The sequence below is a fragment of the Phaethon aethereus genome (genome assembly GCF_964289735.1).
Source record: "Phaethon aethereus genome assembly, chromosome: 7".
NCBI lineage: Eukaryota > Metazoa > Chordata > Aves > Phaethontiformes > Phaethontidae > Phaethon > Phaethon aethereus.
Genome location: NC_138583.1, coordinates 13,381,959 through 13,400,542, shown reverse-complemented (window position 1 = coordinate 13,400,542; position 18,584 = coordinate 13,381,959). Strand labels below are relative to the sequence as shown.

The window sequence follows — 18,584 nt, the reverse complement described above, 5'->3', positions numbered from 1 at the left end:
GTCCTGTGCGCTCTGTGGTCTTTCTGATATTCCCAGGCGTAAGGGGGCTGCTGGGGACAGTGCGACAATGATTCGGAAGAGAAAAGGAGATGCAGAAAGCACAGGACAAGGTGGTAGCAAGGTGGGAGGGGAAGAACAGCAGAACAGCACAAAATCAATATAAACAGAAAATATAAGTGGAGTTGGGGCTGTTCAAATACAAACAGAGAATAAGAAAAGACTTTTCAAGGTTATCTGAGGTGTGACTAGCACTATGAAGGGAAAAAAAAACCCCTTTCAGGAGGTTAAGTATACAAAGCAAAGGCTAACAAACAGGCCCGTAGAAGGCACACACATCCACTTTCGTAAACTGAAATTCAACTCTATTGTCTGTACTTCTTGAGGCAGCTAAGGAAGCAGTGTTGACCAACCTTTACCCTCAGTGTGTTCTGCACTCACCGACCTACATTGTGCAACACAACCTACTCTCAGCATATCCTTCATTTGCTTCACTAGCATTGGAATTATAAAACCTCTTCATGACAGATGTGGAAACACAGAAGAAAAGTTGCCTGAATACTCAAAATTTCTTTGTTCTTTATCGCATCTGTATCCTTGCATCTCGCTGAGCAAGATCAGAAAATAGTTTACAAGGTTTTCTAGTTATATAGAATATTCTATTAGGCAATCATAAACAAGTATAGTAGAAATAAGTAAGTCTTTTTAAATAACTATTTTAACTTGCTCCATCTCATCAATATGCTGATGAAAAGAGAAGAAAAGTTTAGAATTTATCACATCTACATCAGTTCTTCTCAGGAGTCTATCAATCACACAAGAACACTTCTGTCTCCCTCCCGGTTTCCCAGGCCATCAGTCAGCATGTGAAACCCACTAATGGAGGCCAAGCCTCATCCTCTTCTCACACTTGCCTAACCTGCGGTTTCTTCCAGATGCAGCTGAAGTACTAAAGTTGTTCTCACCACAAATGCAAAGGCCCAGGTTCTGCCAATGACCTTTTCTAAGGTTCACCTGAGCCCCAGGTAATGGCTTGTCTCATGTTCTCATTTCTTTTTCCATAAAACTTAATGTTTTTAACATTCTTTTGGCTGAGGGTAAGTCAAACACTCAAAAGCTAAGAAACTTGAAATTTAACAAGAAACTTTAAACAAAGGTTACTCATGCAAATTTAAAACAGCCCTCTTCTGTCAAGATACATGCAGCCAGGTATTGCTTATTTATTTTTCACAGGACTGGTGCCTTTTCCAGGGCACTCAATAAACAATGCTGCAGGAATTAATCTGGCTTCTGTGGGCACAACACCAATGACAAAGGACTCGACAGCAGTTGTTGAGATAAGTATGAAGGTGCAGGGTACAGGTGCAGAGTGCCTGTGGAGGTGATCTAGGCTTGCTTAGATCCCGTAGCATCTTAGTCTAATACGGATATTCCCCATCAAAGCACCTATTTCTGAGCTGACTCAGCAGTTAGCTAGCCTTGCTGCAACGTCTGGATGCAGGCCTGACACCACAAGGATGATGTGACCGCATCTTGTTTGAACCAGGGCGCAGCCTGAAACTCCTTCCCTAAAAGCCTCCACTAGATAGAAATAACTCTCAGCTGGGAATAACTTAAAAACACATGGCAACACATCTCCATTTCAGCAGCGCTCTGCATCTTGAGGGCTCTGTACTTACAAGGCTGGTTTAGAGCAGCTTTTTCCTTCACTAAGGTCATTGTTCTGTTGGATAAAAATGTTATTATTTATGATATATAAAACTTCCCCTGGAGTACTCTTGAAGTTATTTAAGTATGTGCTTCTGTGGCTGTCACCTCTACATATGCTGCAGAAGTACCACTGTCTTTTGGCTTTGCTGTTACAATCATGAGAATCTGTTGAGTTACAAGACTTTGGTAATTATCACTGATAAGTCCTCAGTTTGTGACAAAAATGATGGTAGTGTTCCTGGTGCATATTATATTTCAGGTGAACTTGTTTTGGCTTATCTTCAGTGACATTTGCCATTTAACATTTACACAGCTGTTCTGTGGCAACATTAGGTATTTCAAATATGTATTGAGAAACTGCTTTGTTCTGCTCCAGGGGTGGTTTGGGTTTGTTTTAAATGTGTGAAAGTTTTTCTACAAATCAAGTACCCTCAAGTATTTTCCTCACATTTTAAGTGTGTTTAACTCTTGAAGAAAACCACCCCTTTATTCTTCAAGTTCATTAGCAGTCTATTCATATGCAAATTAATATCATATTACACGCTCTTTGTATTTCTTGTAGGTGACAAGATGAATCTCTAGTTACATGCCCTATAAATTAGACCAGTTAATGAGTCTTTCGTATTTCATAGTGGAGCTGCTAGGTAAGTTGAACATCTTTAAATAAGTTTCCCTTTAAACTTTGTTGAATCCTATTAAACTGTATCACAAATCTTTCCATTTTAGATTTTTTTCCTTTGTGTCTCAGCATTTTTATTACAACTTTCACCTGCTTTTATAGACACCTGAGGTGAAGATACTTTAAAAGATAGATACCATAATGGAAGAACAAACATTAGCAATCATTTCCCTCTAAAACCAATTGAGAAAGACAGCATAGCCCAGTTTATCTTAACATAGCATTCTCTTACTAAAGCCTTACATAGGCCTATTGCTCTCCTGTAAAATTAGGACTGAAACTATATCTTTTTGCATGGCAACATTGGCGTGTAATGGTATCTGCTGTACAAAAAAAAAGAGCTTTGAAGGGGAGGTTTTGGTTTTTTGCTCTGTAGACTCTTGTAGACTAGCAGACTGAGACTTTTGGAAAAATATTTTAATTATTTGAAATAACCTAATTTTGCAACTACATCAATGATATCCATGTCACTGAGGGTAAAGCTTAAAGTACATAAAACTTCAAACCCAGACAGCAAAATTCTGAAACATGGCTTTATTTTTAATGCAGGACTCTACACTGGAGAGCAAAACAGTCTGGTTTACATTTGGCTTTAAATAATGCTGTGTCCACAGTTCCTCCACAAAATCTTAGGAGCAGCTTTTTTCCTGCTCCCATGCTGTGCTCAGGATAAACCAGCAGGAATTCCTCCACTGCCCAGTTATGTGCACTTGCCTGAAGATGGGATAGATGAAGGCTTTATACCAGGTACATGCAGTTACCATCTCCCTTTTTATCTAGATGTACTGTTGTGTTCCAGTGTTATGCTTTGTAAACTCAGTGCTACGCTGTATAATCTGATGTGGGTTCTCTACTTGACAGAAGATAGAAAACAAGCAGATCTTTATTAATTCCATGTACAAAGGTGCTTAAATCTCTCCTACTTAATGATGCAATGGTTCAGTTCAGAGAACAGGATATCATTTTCCATAACACAGGGCACAAGAAACTTGGTGTTAGGATGGGGCTGCAAGCAAGTGCTTGAATAGCCTGAAGGACTCTGTCGACAATCCCCAGACACAGTTAAAAATCAACTAAACCTCCCACACAAGTGCCAGTGTTTTGCCTGGACTGGCTCAATCACTTCGAGTGAAGACAAACTCAGTTTGCTAATTCAAGTTTTCCATAAACATCACTGCTCTGTAGGTAGTTTCCAGGAACGTATTTCCTATCCTCACAAAGGTCAAGGTATGGAAAAGAGCCCTTATTTAAAACACAGCAGTAAACTAAAACAGGTCAAACAAACATTTTAAAAATTCCTATTTTTCAGATTCTTACCTCTGCTTTACCTTGAAAGGCAAGATTCAAACTGTAACACAAAGTGTGTAATAGATAGTTTTGTTAATAGGTTTCCTACCGCTGGTTGATAATGAAATGGAAGATGTTATCCGTCAATTAGACCATCGGATTTCCAGACTTGAAGGAGGTAATTTATCTACCTTTTACTTTCTGCTGTAGCTGGATTAGTGGGCATAAACAAGATGAGCCACAAAATGGCTTCTTAGGCAAAAGGCAGAATTTTCTGCAGTTTTATTGCATTCCGTTCCTATTTTGTTCACAGGTAGATAGGAGAGTGATAACTCTCAAATGGGGGAAGAGGGAGAATAGTTTTTCCTAATTAGTAGGAGATGCTCTGAAGTATGGGTGCAAGCAAGACAGAAGTTTATCAGATTAAAATCCCCATTTATGCAGAAGTGTTCTGTGGGCACCTCATGCTCCTGACAGATAAACAAACTGAACACTAAAAACATACCAAAACAATCACACCAGATCACCATCTAAGATCCTACTCACTCAAGGACTAACACACACCATTGTATACTGCAAGCCATCCCAGAGAGCTTATACAGAGTACAGAGACTCAAAGGAAATACATGTTTTCCAAGTGTAGAATTCCTCATTTCCTTTCTTCCTTCTCCAACCTCCTTTGTGCTTTTCCTATTTCATTGTCTGCATATTTATGTGTTTCTTCCCTTTTTCCCTCCCCTCATCTTTTCAGATTTCTCTGGCTTTTGAGGGTTGTCTTTTTTTTCTTTTCTATCTCTGATTTCAAGTTTTCTTCTCCTCTACCTTTTCCTGGGTTTAACCTAAAATTATGGAGGAAAATAGCAAGAATTACAATTGGAAGAAAAGTGACCACAATCCAATGCATAAAAGATTAACAGCTTTCACCTCATCTTGCAGTCTTCTACTTGGAAAAGATGATAACATCATCTGGAGGAAAAATATTTGCTACGAATGGGAAAAAAGCAGATTTCCATACTACACTGAAAAAGTGCGAAGAGGCTGGAGGGTCTATTGCCACTCCAAGGAACTGGGGAGAGAATGATGCCATTCTGTACTTCGTGAAAAATTTTAATACCTATGCCTATCTGGGGATAAAAGAATCTCTAATCCCAAGCAAATTCCAGTTCCTGGATGGTACACGACTGCGCTATACTAACTGGCATTTAAATGAACCTTCTGGTAAAGGGGAAGAGGAATGTGTGGAGATGTATACTGATGGCACTTGGAATGACAAAAGGTGCAACCAGAATCGCCTTATTGTCTGTCAGTTTTAGCACTTCACCGCTCTCTGGCAGGCTGCCTGGAATACGCTTGCCTACCCCTTGTCTCTTCATTTGTAGCTAGTGAACTCAGATAATGCAGCATGAAAAATAAAAGTAATTCTTCCCCAGTCTGAGTTATCTTTTAAAGAACTGCCAGTTACAAAAAGAAAATTACTTATAACAAGAGCAGTAGCCATTTTGTTTGTTCTGTTATTCACTGCCCACTGAGTTTCTTGATAGGACTGCCTAGGGATTCCTACTGCTCTATTTAACCTGCTGACTTATTACAACAAGAGCAAAAAGCAGATTTCTTGGGCACATACCTGAAGTGACTTGTGACACAAGATCTTCCAGAACCCCTTTATCCATGAGCCTCTAAGTTGCATGTGTTTTGATCCTTTCTATAAGCTTCCCTTACCAAACCTACCCACAGAGACACTCCTGCTACCACTGTTGTTGCTCAGCCTGCATTTCTCTGGCCATCTTCACCCACAAAAGATCCCCTGAAAGAAATAAGCAGTGCTGCTAGAGTGACACAGATCTATGAGCACAGGGAGGACTCACCCACCTTAGATTTCCCATGGGAAAGCTTTACAGTCAGCAAGACTTTAACCTTCTTATACCTGAAAAGAGGTGGCCACAAGCCACCTGTCCTGAGCCCTTCCAGCAACTCCTAATTCCTTTCCTGACTCAAAGCAGTAGCAGCACAAGAAGCTCAAGGTCCCATGCCATGTGGGATGTGTGTGGAAGAAGACACACAGGAGCTGACAGGAGTTAAAGTGCCCATGTGGTTTGAGGAGATTAGCAGAGCCATGACAAGGCCAACTTTAAGCCAGATAGTAGAGAGATTCAGATACAGCTAATTTGTGGGCACCACAGAGCTGTTTGGCAAAACCTAGCTGGGATTCTCATGGCACTAAGCTTAGTGGATGCCTACATTTTTGAAGCAGCCTATACTCTGCACTCATTGCAGAAGCTGCTCAGAGCCTGCACCCTCGAGCTGCAGGATTAAGACAAAGCTTTCTGAACAACTCTGTTACTGGGGTCCAGTCGCCTAATGAAGTTGAGTATTCCCAAGGTTAGATGCACAGTTGTGCAGTGTAACAGGCACATCCCAAGATATCCAATTGCCTGATATTTTTCCTTCCTCTGAGGCAGTTGAAATCAACGTAGCTTAGACAATGAAGGCTCTGCATAAGTTCCATGACATGGTTCAAAGGCTGGCTGAGCATCCAGGCATGCCTCCATGTACACCAAACCAAATGCCTGGTTATCACACTTGCTCACATGAGCTTTTAGTTCCAGCCTGGAGAGCTGAGCAAGGAAACATCCAGCTCTAGAGCTAGACCAGCTCCTCTCACCTCCTATATGCCAGGGAGACAGAGCAGTCAAAGTGTGAAGGTAAGCAGGGAGGTAGTGCATGATCACAGCTGATGTGAATGCATGGTCCAGCAAAGGGCTTGCTTGAAGCCTCATAGCTACACACATTGCTGTAATTCCAGAGCAGCAACTGGCCACAAATGACATTCCTGCACTGGCTTAAATTCAATTACTCAAATATTTTGAATACATGTTCTCACCACCTGCTCTATGAGAAGGCATGGATTTTTCCTGGCCTCCATTCAGCCCTCTGCTTGGTGTCATGGCCTGTGAATCATTCTTGCTGTTATTCTCTGCAAACTAAGCAATTTATCTTACAGGTATTTACTTAGGATGATTAATGCAACAAGGCTAACATCCAACCAAGACACCTTTCTCTTTGAACAATGTGGTGCCTGCAGGTGGTCTGCCTCCATAGATTACTTATTCACTTCAGCAATATTCAGATCCTTCATCACAATAATGCATACTAAATAGGACTGTGTTTCCCTGTTCTGGGAAGTGTAAAGTTGTCCCAACATATGCAGAGAGAAAAGTCCTGTGAGCAAAGTCCTCAGCTGATCCAATGCATCTATTCAGCACAAGGAAATCCACAAGCTGTTAACTAATGCCCTGTTTCTGGACAATACAGCCAAAATATAAACTACTGAATCCTATATCATGCAAGTTCTAGGTAGACTGTTACATTGCTACATTAATCCAGTTGAAACAGGTACATAGAGGGTAAATGAGGACTTAAAGAGTCCATAGGCACTGTTTCACTTTCAAATCCTATTCTTGCTCACAAACGTTTTACAGCTCACCAGTATCTGCCTGCAGCCATCAACTGGCTCACCCACCCAGTCTTCAGCTTTGCGTGACTCCTGTTGTGAAACTCTGCCACAAGCACGAGGAAACAGGAACACAGGCATCACCTCACAGTAGTTTTCCACTCATCGTATTCCAATAAAGTTTAGGAAATTTACAATGATTAACATCAGCCTGAGAACAAAGTTGGACCCCCTCAAACTTTTAAATCACGGTAAGTTTTTTATTTTATCCTGCTTATCTCCAGGGGGTTAGAGAGTTATCTCAAAATCAGAGTTACCTGTAGGTGTATGAAAGAAAGTGGCTGCCTTCAGTGTCAGTCTAATGACTACATGCCACAGCAGAACTGTTCCCCGACCACCCCGAGGAGTTTGGGCATTTTCCCCTTTGGTGTCCCAGGGAAGAAGATAAAGGATTTAATATGTTATTCCACAGCTACAGATGCCAGCCCCTTTCAGACACTCTAGCTACTTGTGGTAATAGATGAGGACCTAAAACCTCAAAGCAAGCAGATATTTCTCACCCTGCCTGAAGCTGCTGCCTCCAGTCAACCCTGCTGACAGCAGGCAGCTCTGGAACCAGTGCTCTTGGCCTGGGAAGCAGATTGGTTTGGCATCTGGGCACCTAATTTATTCCCTAAAGAGGAATGAAAGGGAAGCAGAGCATCATCTGATTTGTAGAAAGACAGCATTCCCCAAGGCTGGCAGTTCTTTGCTTTCAGAACTTACTTTAAAAGCCTAGTCCACCCTATCCTAAAATTAAATACTAGCTGTGCCTTATAAGACTGCTGCCTTTCACCATGTATTTACCAGTACTTGTGCAGGTACTGGACCACCTGGCTTGCGGACAAGCCAAATTGTATAATGTTCAATTTTCAGCCAACAGAGAGCACCACTTCCAAAGTTGAAAGTAACACCACCACCACCAGGATTAAGATTAAAATTATATTAGTCTTAAGTAAAATGATGTTAGTCTTAAGAGCCAGTGAAAAACAGGACAAGCAGATTTCATGCAAAGAAACTTAAAAGGAACTTGGTTTGGGCAAGATCAATAAAATATTAGTGTCAAACATCAGAGATGGAAGTCACATGTCAAGTTTGGGGGACAAATGTTATTGATTCTGCCCTGTATAGTAAAAAACAAATTTTTCCTTTCCCCAAAAAACATTCAGAAAATTGCTTCTAACTCTATAAAAATTATCCTTCATAGAAAAGACTTAATAATAGTTATTTCCTGTACCCTAGTTCATATTTTGTGTGTTGTAGGAGTTTGAAAGAACCATTGCCAATTAGGCGACTTTGAGGTCTAAAGGGAGATGCTTGAAGTCTGGACTTTGGTTTCAGTAGATGCAAGCACCTACCCCGTTGGCTACCTCCACCACAAGACAGTTGCACTGACGTCAGTGTCCCCACCAAAAGGCTTTTACCCCAGGCTGCAGTTTGGCCTTCACATCTTTGCCATCAGACAAGTGCTAGATGCAGTACTGTGTACAGCTAAGAGCGCTGTTTCTCAGGGACTGCTTAGTGCCACCTCCACAAGTGTGGAGCAGAGCCAGAGCTGCCTTAGCAAAGCCTCTGGAAGGGTTTCTCTGTGCCTTTTCACTGCATAAAATAGATACTGCAGCAGCCTGACTGTAGCTGATTTTTCAAATATTTAAATAAAGCTAAGCATGTAAGCAACAAGTGGTTTGTTGAACATACATAGAAGAGTTGAGTTTATGAATCCCTTGGATCTGCAGTAATCCTAGGGGTATCAGCCCTCCTGCTCTGAAGGTTGCATGTGCTAGTCATTAAATAACTCAGATTCTGACTCATTGTTATTATCAGATTATTCACTTCTGAGTAAATAAGTTTATTTACAAGGAAATAAGTGGTTTCCTGTCAAAAAAGGGCCATCAATTTTCCACCACAAGTGATCATCTCCTAAAGCAGCTCACGCACATGTGAACAGCCAGCTATCGTTTCGCTGATCCTGAGCAAACTGTGGTCAAGGCAGAACTGCTTCATCCTTTCTTTGGAAAGGATTTTGCCACTTTAAGAACACCAAGTGGGAGGTGATACACGCATCCCTGTACAAACAAGTACCTGTGCATGCTGCCACGCTCGCCTGAGCCTCATGCAGCTGAGGGGACGCTTCCCTCACCCTCCCCGGTTTGTCTGGCAGGTCGAACACCACCTTCTCTAGCGCGCGCTGTCGCTGCCGGACAGCGGAGGATGGATGCCCAGACAAAGCGACTCCAGTTTACCTGCAAGGCTTGCAAGATACCTTGAGGACACGGAGAAGGTAAGAGTGGACAGGAGAGAGCTAAATGACTGCAGGACCACGCAAGCTTTAGACAAAGCCAGAACTTATTTCAGGTAGTCAGGTTCAAACACGCAACTCAAATTCAACCACTTGCTGGCCCTTCTGCAAAAATAAGGGAATAGATAAACTATTTCTGATTTGGTTAAGAAGTTGTCAGAAAAAAGGAATGAAGAGGAGAATAAAGAGTTGCTATTCATGTAATTTATTTTAAGTTCACTAAAATCAAAATAGTTTACTAAATTGTTAGAGTTATGTCTGCAAGTGCACTGCATAAGGCAATTCTTTATTATTTTTTTAAATTAGCAGACCATCAGCTTGTATAAGTTTATTCAAAAGTGTTTGAAGTCTAAATGTTTCAGAACAGAAAAAGTCTATTTGACTTACAGGTGTATAAAACTCCTCTCCGCAATACACAAGAGTCAGAAAACTAAGAGACATATACCAGCAACTTTAAGATAACACATGAAGCCACCTTATTAGATGAAATATAAAAATCAGAATTTATATGTCCAAAAAATTATTTATATATACTTTAACAACAGCCAAGAAACTTCCGTTGCATTTTAACTTTCATTGTAGTCGCCTGCTTACTTTGGAAGTGAGGTGAATTGCACTGCAACTAAAGGCATGATGAGCAAAATCCAGCACTGGGCTATACCACTGTTGCATTATTAAATATGCTCTGCCTTCATCATACCTTTCTTTTTAAAATCTTCTAACAAATTTTATGGACCTGATTTCTGCACCCAAACCTTTTCTTTAAATTCTTGAAGATTTACATCCTGTAGTGACTGTATTCACAGAAAGCTAAACCTACATAGCTTTTACTTAAAAGCAATCAGACTAAACTACAGCATGCTTTATAAAGGCTGAAATACTTTTAAAAATAAATACCAAAATATTTATAATTATCACTTTATTCAGTTGCTACTTGTAGAGGAGACGTAATACAAGCAAATTCAGCAATATTTCTTTCAATATTTTATGGTTCTAAGCATTTTCATAACGCACTTTTAGTTTGAAAGGTTTGGCCTCTAGGGGTCAAAGCAGTGTTATTAGACCTTTCTGAGGTTTTATGAAGTTGAAATACAGCCTTTTCTCTGAAGTACTAAACTCGTGAATTTGATTTCTGGTTTGTACAGGAGTTAAGTGACAATTTCAATTTGCATTAATAGTTCTCTCTTGATCACCCTCATTTCAAGCCAATTACTGTGCAAGAAATCCAGGTCTCGGAACTTTTCACATTCCCTCTGTTTGCTACCCCTGCTTATAAACACCGTCACAGAAGCAGCACAGGAATTCACCTTTCTGCAGCTACACACTGTTGCAAGGCACACTACAGACATTGCAGTAGTGATGACCTCTTCAGAAAACTGGTCTAGACATGTGTAATTGTCTTTAAATATTAATAGGAAGTTGGCAGCTGTATTAGAGAACAAGTACACAGTAACACTTGTTTTCCCTACTTAAAGGCTAAAGATTTAAATGACTGACTGAGCAGAACATGAAGCAGAACAAGTTCATTGCTGCTGTTGGTTTAGCCCCTTTGACTTGTTCTTCCTTTAAAACAAGTACATGCCGGGGAGAAGAGGTGTTCACACCATTGCAAAATGGGAAGTGTTCTGCAGCTCCAGTTGTATTAAAGCAACTGAGAGTCGATCTGTGTATCTAACTGGGCAGCTCTCACATCTAGATAATGAAACCTCTCCCCACATATAAGGGAGGGGGGGGCTATAAGCCCTTTTTGCATAAGATGCCATAAATTCAATATCACATATCTGGTTTTATCTGATATACTAAATTAGCATATTTAAGTGGAATTGTTGACCTGCTCAAACATAAAAAAGATTTCAGATATATGTTTTTGTTTAGTACTATTTATTACATTTTTTCATCCAGTCTGACTGTATTAATCTCCACCAGGCAAACTAGTGATTGAGCACTGTCACTTGGTTACACAAAGATAAGTATCACCAAGGTGTTCCAAAAGTCCCAGCACAACTACATTATGTAGAAGTTCTTTTGTTCTGTCTAATCTAGCTTCAGTCTGTTTCAGGAATAATGAAAATCCCAGCTTATGCTCCATAGAACCCTGCATTTGGGGACAGAGAAGGAAGAGGGAAGGATTGATTCTCACTTAAATATTACTGAGTAGTACAATGGATGACCTAGAGCTCTTGTAGAGAACTTGTCCCGGCTGAATGGTCTTTCCTAAAGCCACAATCATTTTCTTTGATGTAGGAATAGCTTTTCTCTTCCCTCCTTCTCCCCCCAAAGTGGAATGTGGAAGAGGCCAAACAAATTGCAATTTCTTGACAAGATACACAATAAACACCAATACTCTGCTACCTGCTTCAAGGACAGCAGCAAAATCCAAGCCTCCCAATGTGGTTCCAGCCAAGTCTTTGCAAATGATACTTACTGCGGAGATCCATATGCTTACATTTATCAGTATTTTCTCACCTATGAGAACACCTGGGGTATAACCTGATGCTGTTGCCAGGAGTTTCAAGTAATACTAGAAACAAAAATCTTAGAGCAGACCACTCAGCACAAAATTAAACACTGAATTCACCTGTTTGGACATCAGTCAAGGGTCTAATTTCCTTGCTTCCATAAATACACAGTCACACAAGCCTATAAGCAAGTGACAGCCTGAGGCATGTTTGCTCTTGCTTTACAAGTATTTAGCAGCAAGGCTTTTACTCAGTACAAGCACTGAATAGTTCACCAATGGGGAATTTCTTCTGTTGCAGGTGCTGAGGTTCTCACCTGCCTGAAGTCATCCAACTCCAGAAATCATTTGAGAGTCACAGGATTTACACAGAATCAGCTCTTTCCAAGAGCATGTAAATATGCCTGTAAACCCGAAATGCTACTGTGGGGGAGATAAAGTAATTGCAGCTTTTCTGTTGGAACTGAAGATGAGGAAAGGCAAACAGTCTTTGCCCTCATTTCTTGTTTGCTTCCAACTGAGTATTTTGCTCTCAGTTGCTTTTTGATTGACGTTAAATACTGTAGTTACTAATCAGAATATCCTGACAGAAACAAGAGAAAAATACAACTTAATTCACAGATCTGAAACAGGTCTTGCGGACTTTGATCCATTATGCCTTTTGGTAGCTGACTTTACATATTTACTAGGGTCCCAAAGAATTTTAAAACTTGTTTTTCTGTTCACAGAGGTTAGCCAGTAGTACCAGATTTGTGACCTTTCCAAGTAGGGAGAAAAAATTATTACATGAGAGTCAATTATTCTGAAGTTTGGAGGAGGACAAATTACATAAATAGATATCAATTCAGATACCAGATCATCTTTCTGCCCCATGCAAAACATCTTCAGAGGAACCACAACTGAGAGCAGATTGGGAAGCCACAGCCTCCCATAAACATCTCGCCTGGGGACCATCTCATGTTACAATGACCCCTATAAGCTTCAGAAGTCTGTCTTAAAGCTTTTCACTACTTCTATAGACTGCAAATAAGCCTTTTTTGCATAACAGTACTGCTACCTTCAGCATTTGGCCTCATCATACATTGAGGAAGCATAGTCCTGTGTGTCCCCCCCCCCCAAGTTGTGATAGGGGGATACATCTGTGTTTTCATAAGGTTTTCCCCACTGTTAGTTCTCTAAAATCGAGATAATCATGAGTAACTTGGAGGAAAAAAAAAGATTAGCAGAGAAAAATAACTGACTTTAAGATAGATTCATTACAGCTAGAATCAAAGATTACATTCAATACAGAAATGCCTGCAGCAGGCAGGACAAGCACTCTTAAATAGTTTCAACTGGTGGGGCAAGATGGGGGTAGATTCCTCACAGGGCAGAAGCCACAGGGCAGCTGTCTCAGCTGCACCCTGCCCATCCACTTCACTGGAAGAGAGCAGCCCATGCCAAAGAGTAAATCTCCCTATCTGCCCATGTTTTTGCTTTTTCCTAATAATCGAAAGTTAGGGCTTCAAATCAAATGGTCAAACCATATTTTCTGGCTTTTCTGTATTGCAGCAGGCTGTCAGCTGGCAGACAAGTACATCAGCTAAACATACTATAGCGCAAGTCTTGTTTCCTGCTTATATAGTCCTCTGCAACAGTTGTGTGCCATGATCTTAAAGATATTACAATTCATAAATGGATCTGTGCTAAGATAAAGGCAGCAGTGAAGCAATCCACAATTTACGACAGTTTTACAAGGCCTACTTACAAGATCGCATTAAACATACACGGTTAATGAAGCATACCAGCTTCATTTCCAGAATTGTGTAACAAGGTTATTTTGTTTTCTGTGGAGTGTATACAGATAGAATTGTGATTTTTCTAAGAAAGGATTCTGTCCCTTGTGCCAAGATGACCCCTTTTTTAGTGTCCAAAAAGGTCTTCAATTAACTATGATTCAGAAAAAAAAAATTAATTTGTATAGTTTCAGGTAAATCTTAAATGAAACACTGGAAATGGAAGGTACAACCAGAAATTACACTTCTATAATAGGCCTCTTTTTTCCCCCCCTCCCCAAATGCCTTCATTACTATATACTTCTCTAAAGTAGTAATTTATTGCATTCCATTTATTGCCTTCAGCTCCAACCCTTGCAGAGGACTTTACTCTTCTACCCAGCTGTGAAATTTAGGAGATAGATCTAGAGTATCCTTCAGTGCAAAATATTTTGTGGTTTAGAGACCAGATTTGATATGCTCACACATTCACTGATGAGGATTTTAGTTGAGATAAAGAACTTGCAAAGCTCCGGTGACAGCGTGCATTTATTCTGAAAGAAATACCACCGCTTTTGTATTTCTAGAGCTGTGTTTTAGTTGACCACTATCTTGATTCATAAATAATTCCATACTAAAATCGTAGAGGTTTAGAAAGTTGGCAGGGATACCAGCTGGTTGGAAAGCTTATTTAACCACACACAGCCTGTGTGCATCACACACTGTCAATGTGAGAATCACCTCATTAACTGAGCAGTCCCAGACCTTTTACAGTTTTGTTACAGCTGTGCTGAATGAAACACAGGCAAGCAACATTTAGAAGGGTGACCCAGTCAAGGTCTTCAGCCTCTGTACCTGCTGATTGCACAGCACCACGGTTCAGCAGACTCATCAGTGCACCTCTGTTTGGGATGGATTCCACCATCATGAATGTACCTTATTAATGATGTATCTTTCTGAAAATTATGTAATATAGTAATAGCAATGTATGACATGACCCTCTTGCCATATTGGCATCGTTATCAAGTTACTGATGCATTCAGCCCCCAAAAGACCAAAGCAAGCTGCATATGCACCCCAGGGCTGTGCAGCACTGGCTCACTTAGATGCAAAGAGCCCAAAGCCTTAAAACACAAGAACATGAGTGCAGGGAAAGCACAGAATAGGCAGGTGAAGGACAGATTAGTAGTTTGGGGACATTATATAAGACTTACTATCAGTTATTAGCCATATTAGTCAACAGCTGCCATAGGTGAACAAGGCCCTTGGCAAATTCACTGCTGCTCTTTAGAGTCTTGATTCCTTGAAGCTGTTTCCACACTATCACAGACCTTCCCATCGCTTCTGCAATACCGCCCTCACCATTATTTTCTGACTGCAGAGCATTTCAGCTCCTCAGACAGGCCAAGGCAGACAGACACCCAGCAATGCCTCCCAGCGAGTGTTTCCCCCAACAGACACACATAGGGCTCTTTTGTCCAACCTTTGTTTCATTGCTAGTGGTACAACTACCCGGACAGCAATCCCAGATCCAAGCATAGTGACATGTTATGTCTTCACCAAGGGGTGAAGCAGAGGGGTGCCTTCCACATAGTGCCTCCACTGTCTGGATGCTCAAGCACCCCTCACCTTCCTCACCTCAAACCACAAGGTTTACTTTCTCAGCAGAGGAAGAGAACAGAACCTTCTTTCATCCTCAGCATCCAGGGTGTCCTAGGACCTCTGTTTCTTACATAGTATGGTATATAGTTCAGCTGAAGATGCCTGGAAGTTTTTTTCGTGGAAGTTAACTGATGTGACCTTTGCTTGCAGCCAGGATTTAAGGGAAGGGGCAATGCTCTGCTCTCACCCTTACCAGATCAGGCTGCTGGAGGAGCAGTGGGTGCTCTCACTGGATTTTTTTCCCTTAGCCCAATGCTGGTGAGGGATCAAATGCACAGAAAATGGAGACGGAGGATTTCCCGTGCAAGCGATGGTTGAGTAACTGCTTGTCCAGACAGGGGAATTGCAACAAACTGGAAGAGGGGAATGAGGAAGAGAATGAAATAACAACAAGAATTGAAATGAAAGTTGGGGAAGGAAGCAAAGTTAGCAGCAGCAGAAAAAGGTTAACAGAAAACGCCTGACAGAAAAAGACAGGAAGAAGAGACCACAAAGAAAGTCAGAGATTGAGACATTTTAGAGGAATTCATCGATGGACAAAGAAAATAGAGTTAGAGGGCAAGAGGCCCACCTCTGGTATTCCCAGTGCAGCAATGAAGCAGCACAAGGCAGCTCCCTGAGCACCGGCATCCCTTCTCCCACAGCTGCCTGTCCTGGTGTGAACAGCCTCACGCTTACCTTCATCCACCAAACAGGGGCAAGAGAATAAAATCAAGAGTGCCACAAGGAGGGTCAGAATATCACATAGCCTAACAAGGTCCAGAGCACCGCCCACATCAGAGCTGCAGGTCTGAGCAGATGAAAAACAAGGAAAACTGAGCAGCTGTTCTGCAGCTTGGGTGAAAACAGACACAGAGCACAGCCAGCTGTGGGGAACGAACCTGGTGGGCAACATTCCAGCACCTGGACTATACTACCACAAGTATGTGGCTCAGGTGGCAGCAGCCATGAGCACCCTCCAGGCTCTGAGCTAGAGGAGCTCCAGCCACATCCTCCATACTTTTCCCCATTCGCAAGACTTGGCATTAATTTAACTGTAAAACTCAACAAAACCTTGCGAGAGCTGAGGCTTCTGGAAAGGTCTCAGGCCCTGCTGCAAGGCAGACACTGACCCTGGACAGGCACACCTGAGTCTGCAGAGGGAGAACATGTTTTCCACTGTCAAAGTCTGTGTCTCTCTCAGAAAAGGCTGAGCTGGTACCTCAATAGCAAGAGGTGAGCATCCAAGTAAGGTTGGCACCAGAGAGCCAAGGCTTGACTGAGTAGGAGAGACTAGTTCGTTTAGAGAAACCAAGAGAAACCCCATCGAGAGTCCACCTAACAGATAGCTGGCCTTCATTAGGGAATATCATCACATACATCCTCCAAGATCTGTTAACCAGACATCTGCTGCTTCTCCTCACAGGCCACAGCAAAAACCTCTGAGCCGAGGTCAATTTAAGCCACGTATAAAATGGCTGACTACTCACTAGCTTCCCATATATACTCATATACTTCCACTCTCCCCAGATAAGCATAATCTATCAACCCTGCTTCAGTCTTCTCATAAGGGTTGGGATTTAGCGACAGGAACCCACCATACCACTCCCTCTGTAAAAAGCCGCAGACAAACCTGAGATCTCCTCTGGTGAAATCCAGGCCAAATTCCCAGGCCGAAGGCCGCACCCAGCCCCTCAGGAAACCTCCTTACCGCCGGCACGCAGAAGCAGGAGACACATGTGGGGAGCCACTCTGGCCCTGGCCACCACCTTTTATACGTTCGCCCTCCTATGGCTCTGTTACCGCGTTCAGGTGTGCGGCTCCCCCGCCGAAGGGATCGGGATCGCACTGAGCCCTGGGCTGACAAGGACACAGCTGTTAACGGCCCGGCTCCTTGCCTCAGAACCGACAGGGGTTAACTCCTTCCTGACCGGTCTGCTCTTCCGTACTAGCTCTGCTTCTGCTCTGCCTGTACGCCCCGCCGCCTGGCTCTAAACCTCGCCGCGTCTCAGGCTCATACTTGTTTGATTAAACCATTTCCAACAGAAATCAGTTTTCAACGTATTTAACAGGTTCATTAAAATATACCTGTAGTCATTCTCAAAGCACATAACTTCTTTACTGAGTGTCCCTTGAAGCTCTCTGGCAAGCAGAAAGTTTCTAAAGCTTACTTTATAGGCAAAAAGAAAGAGATAAAATACACATTCTGATGGCAGGTAACTTACAATTCTCCTTTCCATCGTATCCTTTTATTCTCAGCTTTAGCCATGAGTCATATATACATGTCAGTATAGTAATCAGTTTGTGTAACGGTGCTCTAAGTGGGAGGGGAGCACCTTAAAAATCAAAATTTTAAGGCGTCAAAGGCTTACGCCAGAGTCAGGAATGGCGGACACAGTCAGAGTGGACACAGTATCTTACACCAGCATCAGTGACTGTAACTGGGCCAAAAGGGACGGCCAGGATGATGCTCCCCAGCGGCTCTCGAGGGGATGGAGAGAGCCAGCAGAAGCTCCTCTGAGGCCCGCAGCCGGGGGAAATGGGTTCATTCTTCAGGATGAGAAAATAATAAGCCAAAGAGGCTGACAGCCCTGTGCTGGCTAAAACAAACACAACTATACAGTCGTAACACCTATTTGCAAGAAAGTAATGCAGTGTGTTTTTTTATTTACAGCTTCGGACTTTTGATATGGAGGAAATCATGGTGGAAACGATCCTGGCCCCATGGGAAATACTGCTGGTCATTTTTGCTGCGGTGCTGGTAATGAGTTTTCTCATGTTTTTGCCCCCCGCGGCGGTGGTGATCTGGAGAATGAAGCGCGTGCCGCAGATCTCGCTGCAGGGCTCGGTGTGAGCCAGCCCTGGTACGAGCTGCCACACCACCGATCCCTCTGAAGGATGGTTCAGAACGATAACCTCTACCCAAAAGCGGTGGGTCTCCCGGTGTATTGCTGCTAAGTTCCTGTGAAAGGAGAATTTGTATAATTTCTTCTTCACGTACTACAGTTCTCAGCACTTCGCCTTCTATTTTTTGGCTACGTCGTAATTACTGTTGTTGGCTTAATTCCTAGACTGACTCCTTCTCTTGCATTATAATGGACTGAAAACAAGACTGAAAGAGAAGCAAGCATAATACAGCATTGTATTCCCTCAACTAATATCAGGAAAGCCTCCCTTTCGATAGTTACACTGCACTTACTACCAACGCCTGTAGCTGAGACGACTGACAGTCGTGCAGGGGGACATATCAGAAGCATGCAGCATGCTCT

The 18,584-nt window shown here is 42.1% G+C and overlaps 1 protein-coding gene across 1 annotated transcript; it reads left to right on the top strand.

Annotated features, from left to right (window-relative positions):
• Window positions 1-2,985: 2,985 nt before the first annotated feature.
• On the top strand, window positions 2,986-4,986 carry LOC309406679 (pulmonary surfactant-associated protein A-like; the record flags this gene model as incomplete). Its single annotated transcript, XM_082001958.1, has 2 exons — window positions 2,986-3,168; window positions 4,591-4,986. 2 exons carry the CDS (start codon window positions 2,986-2,988, stop codon window positions 4,984-4,986), a joined length of 579 nt encoding a protein of 192 aa, XP_081858084.1.
• Window positions 4,987-18,584: the final 13,598 nt, after the last annotated feature.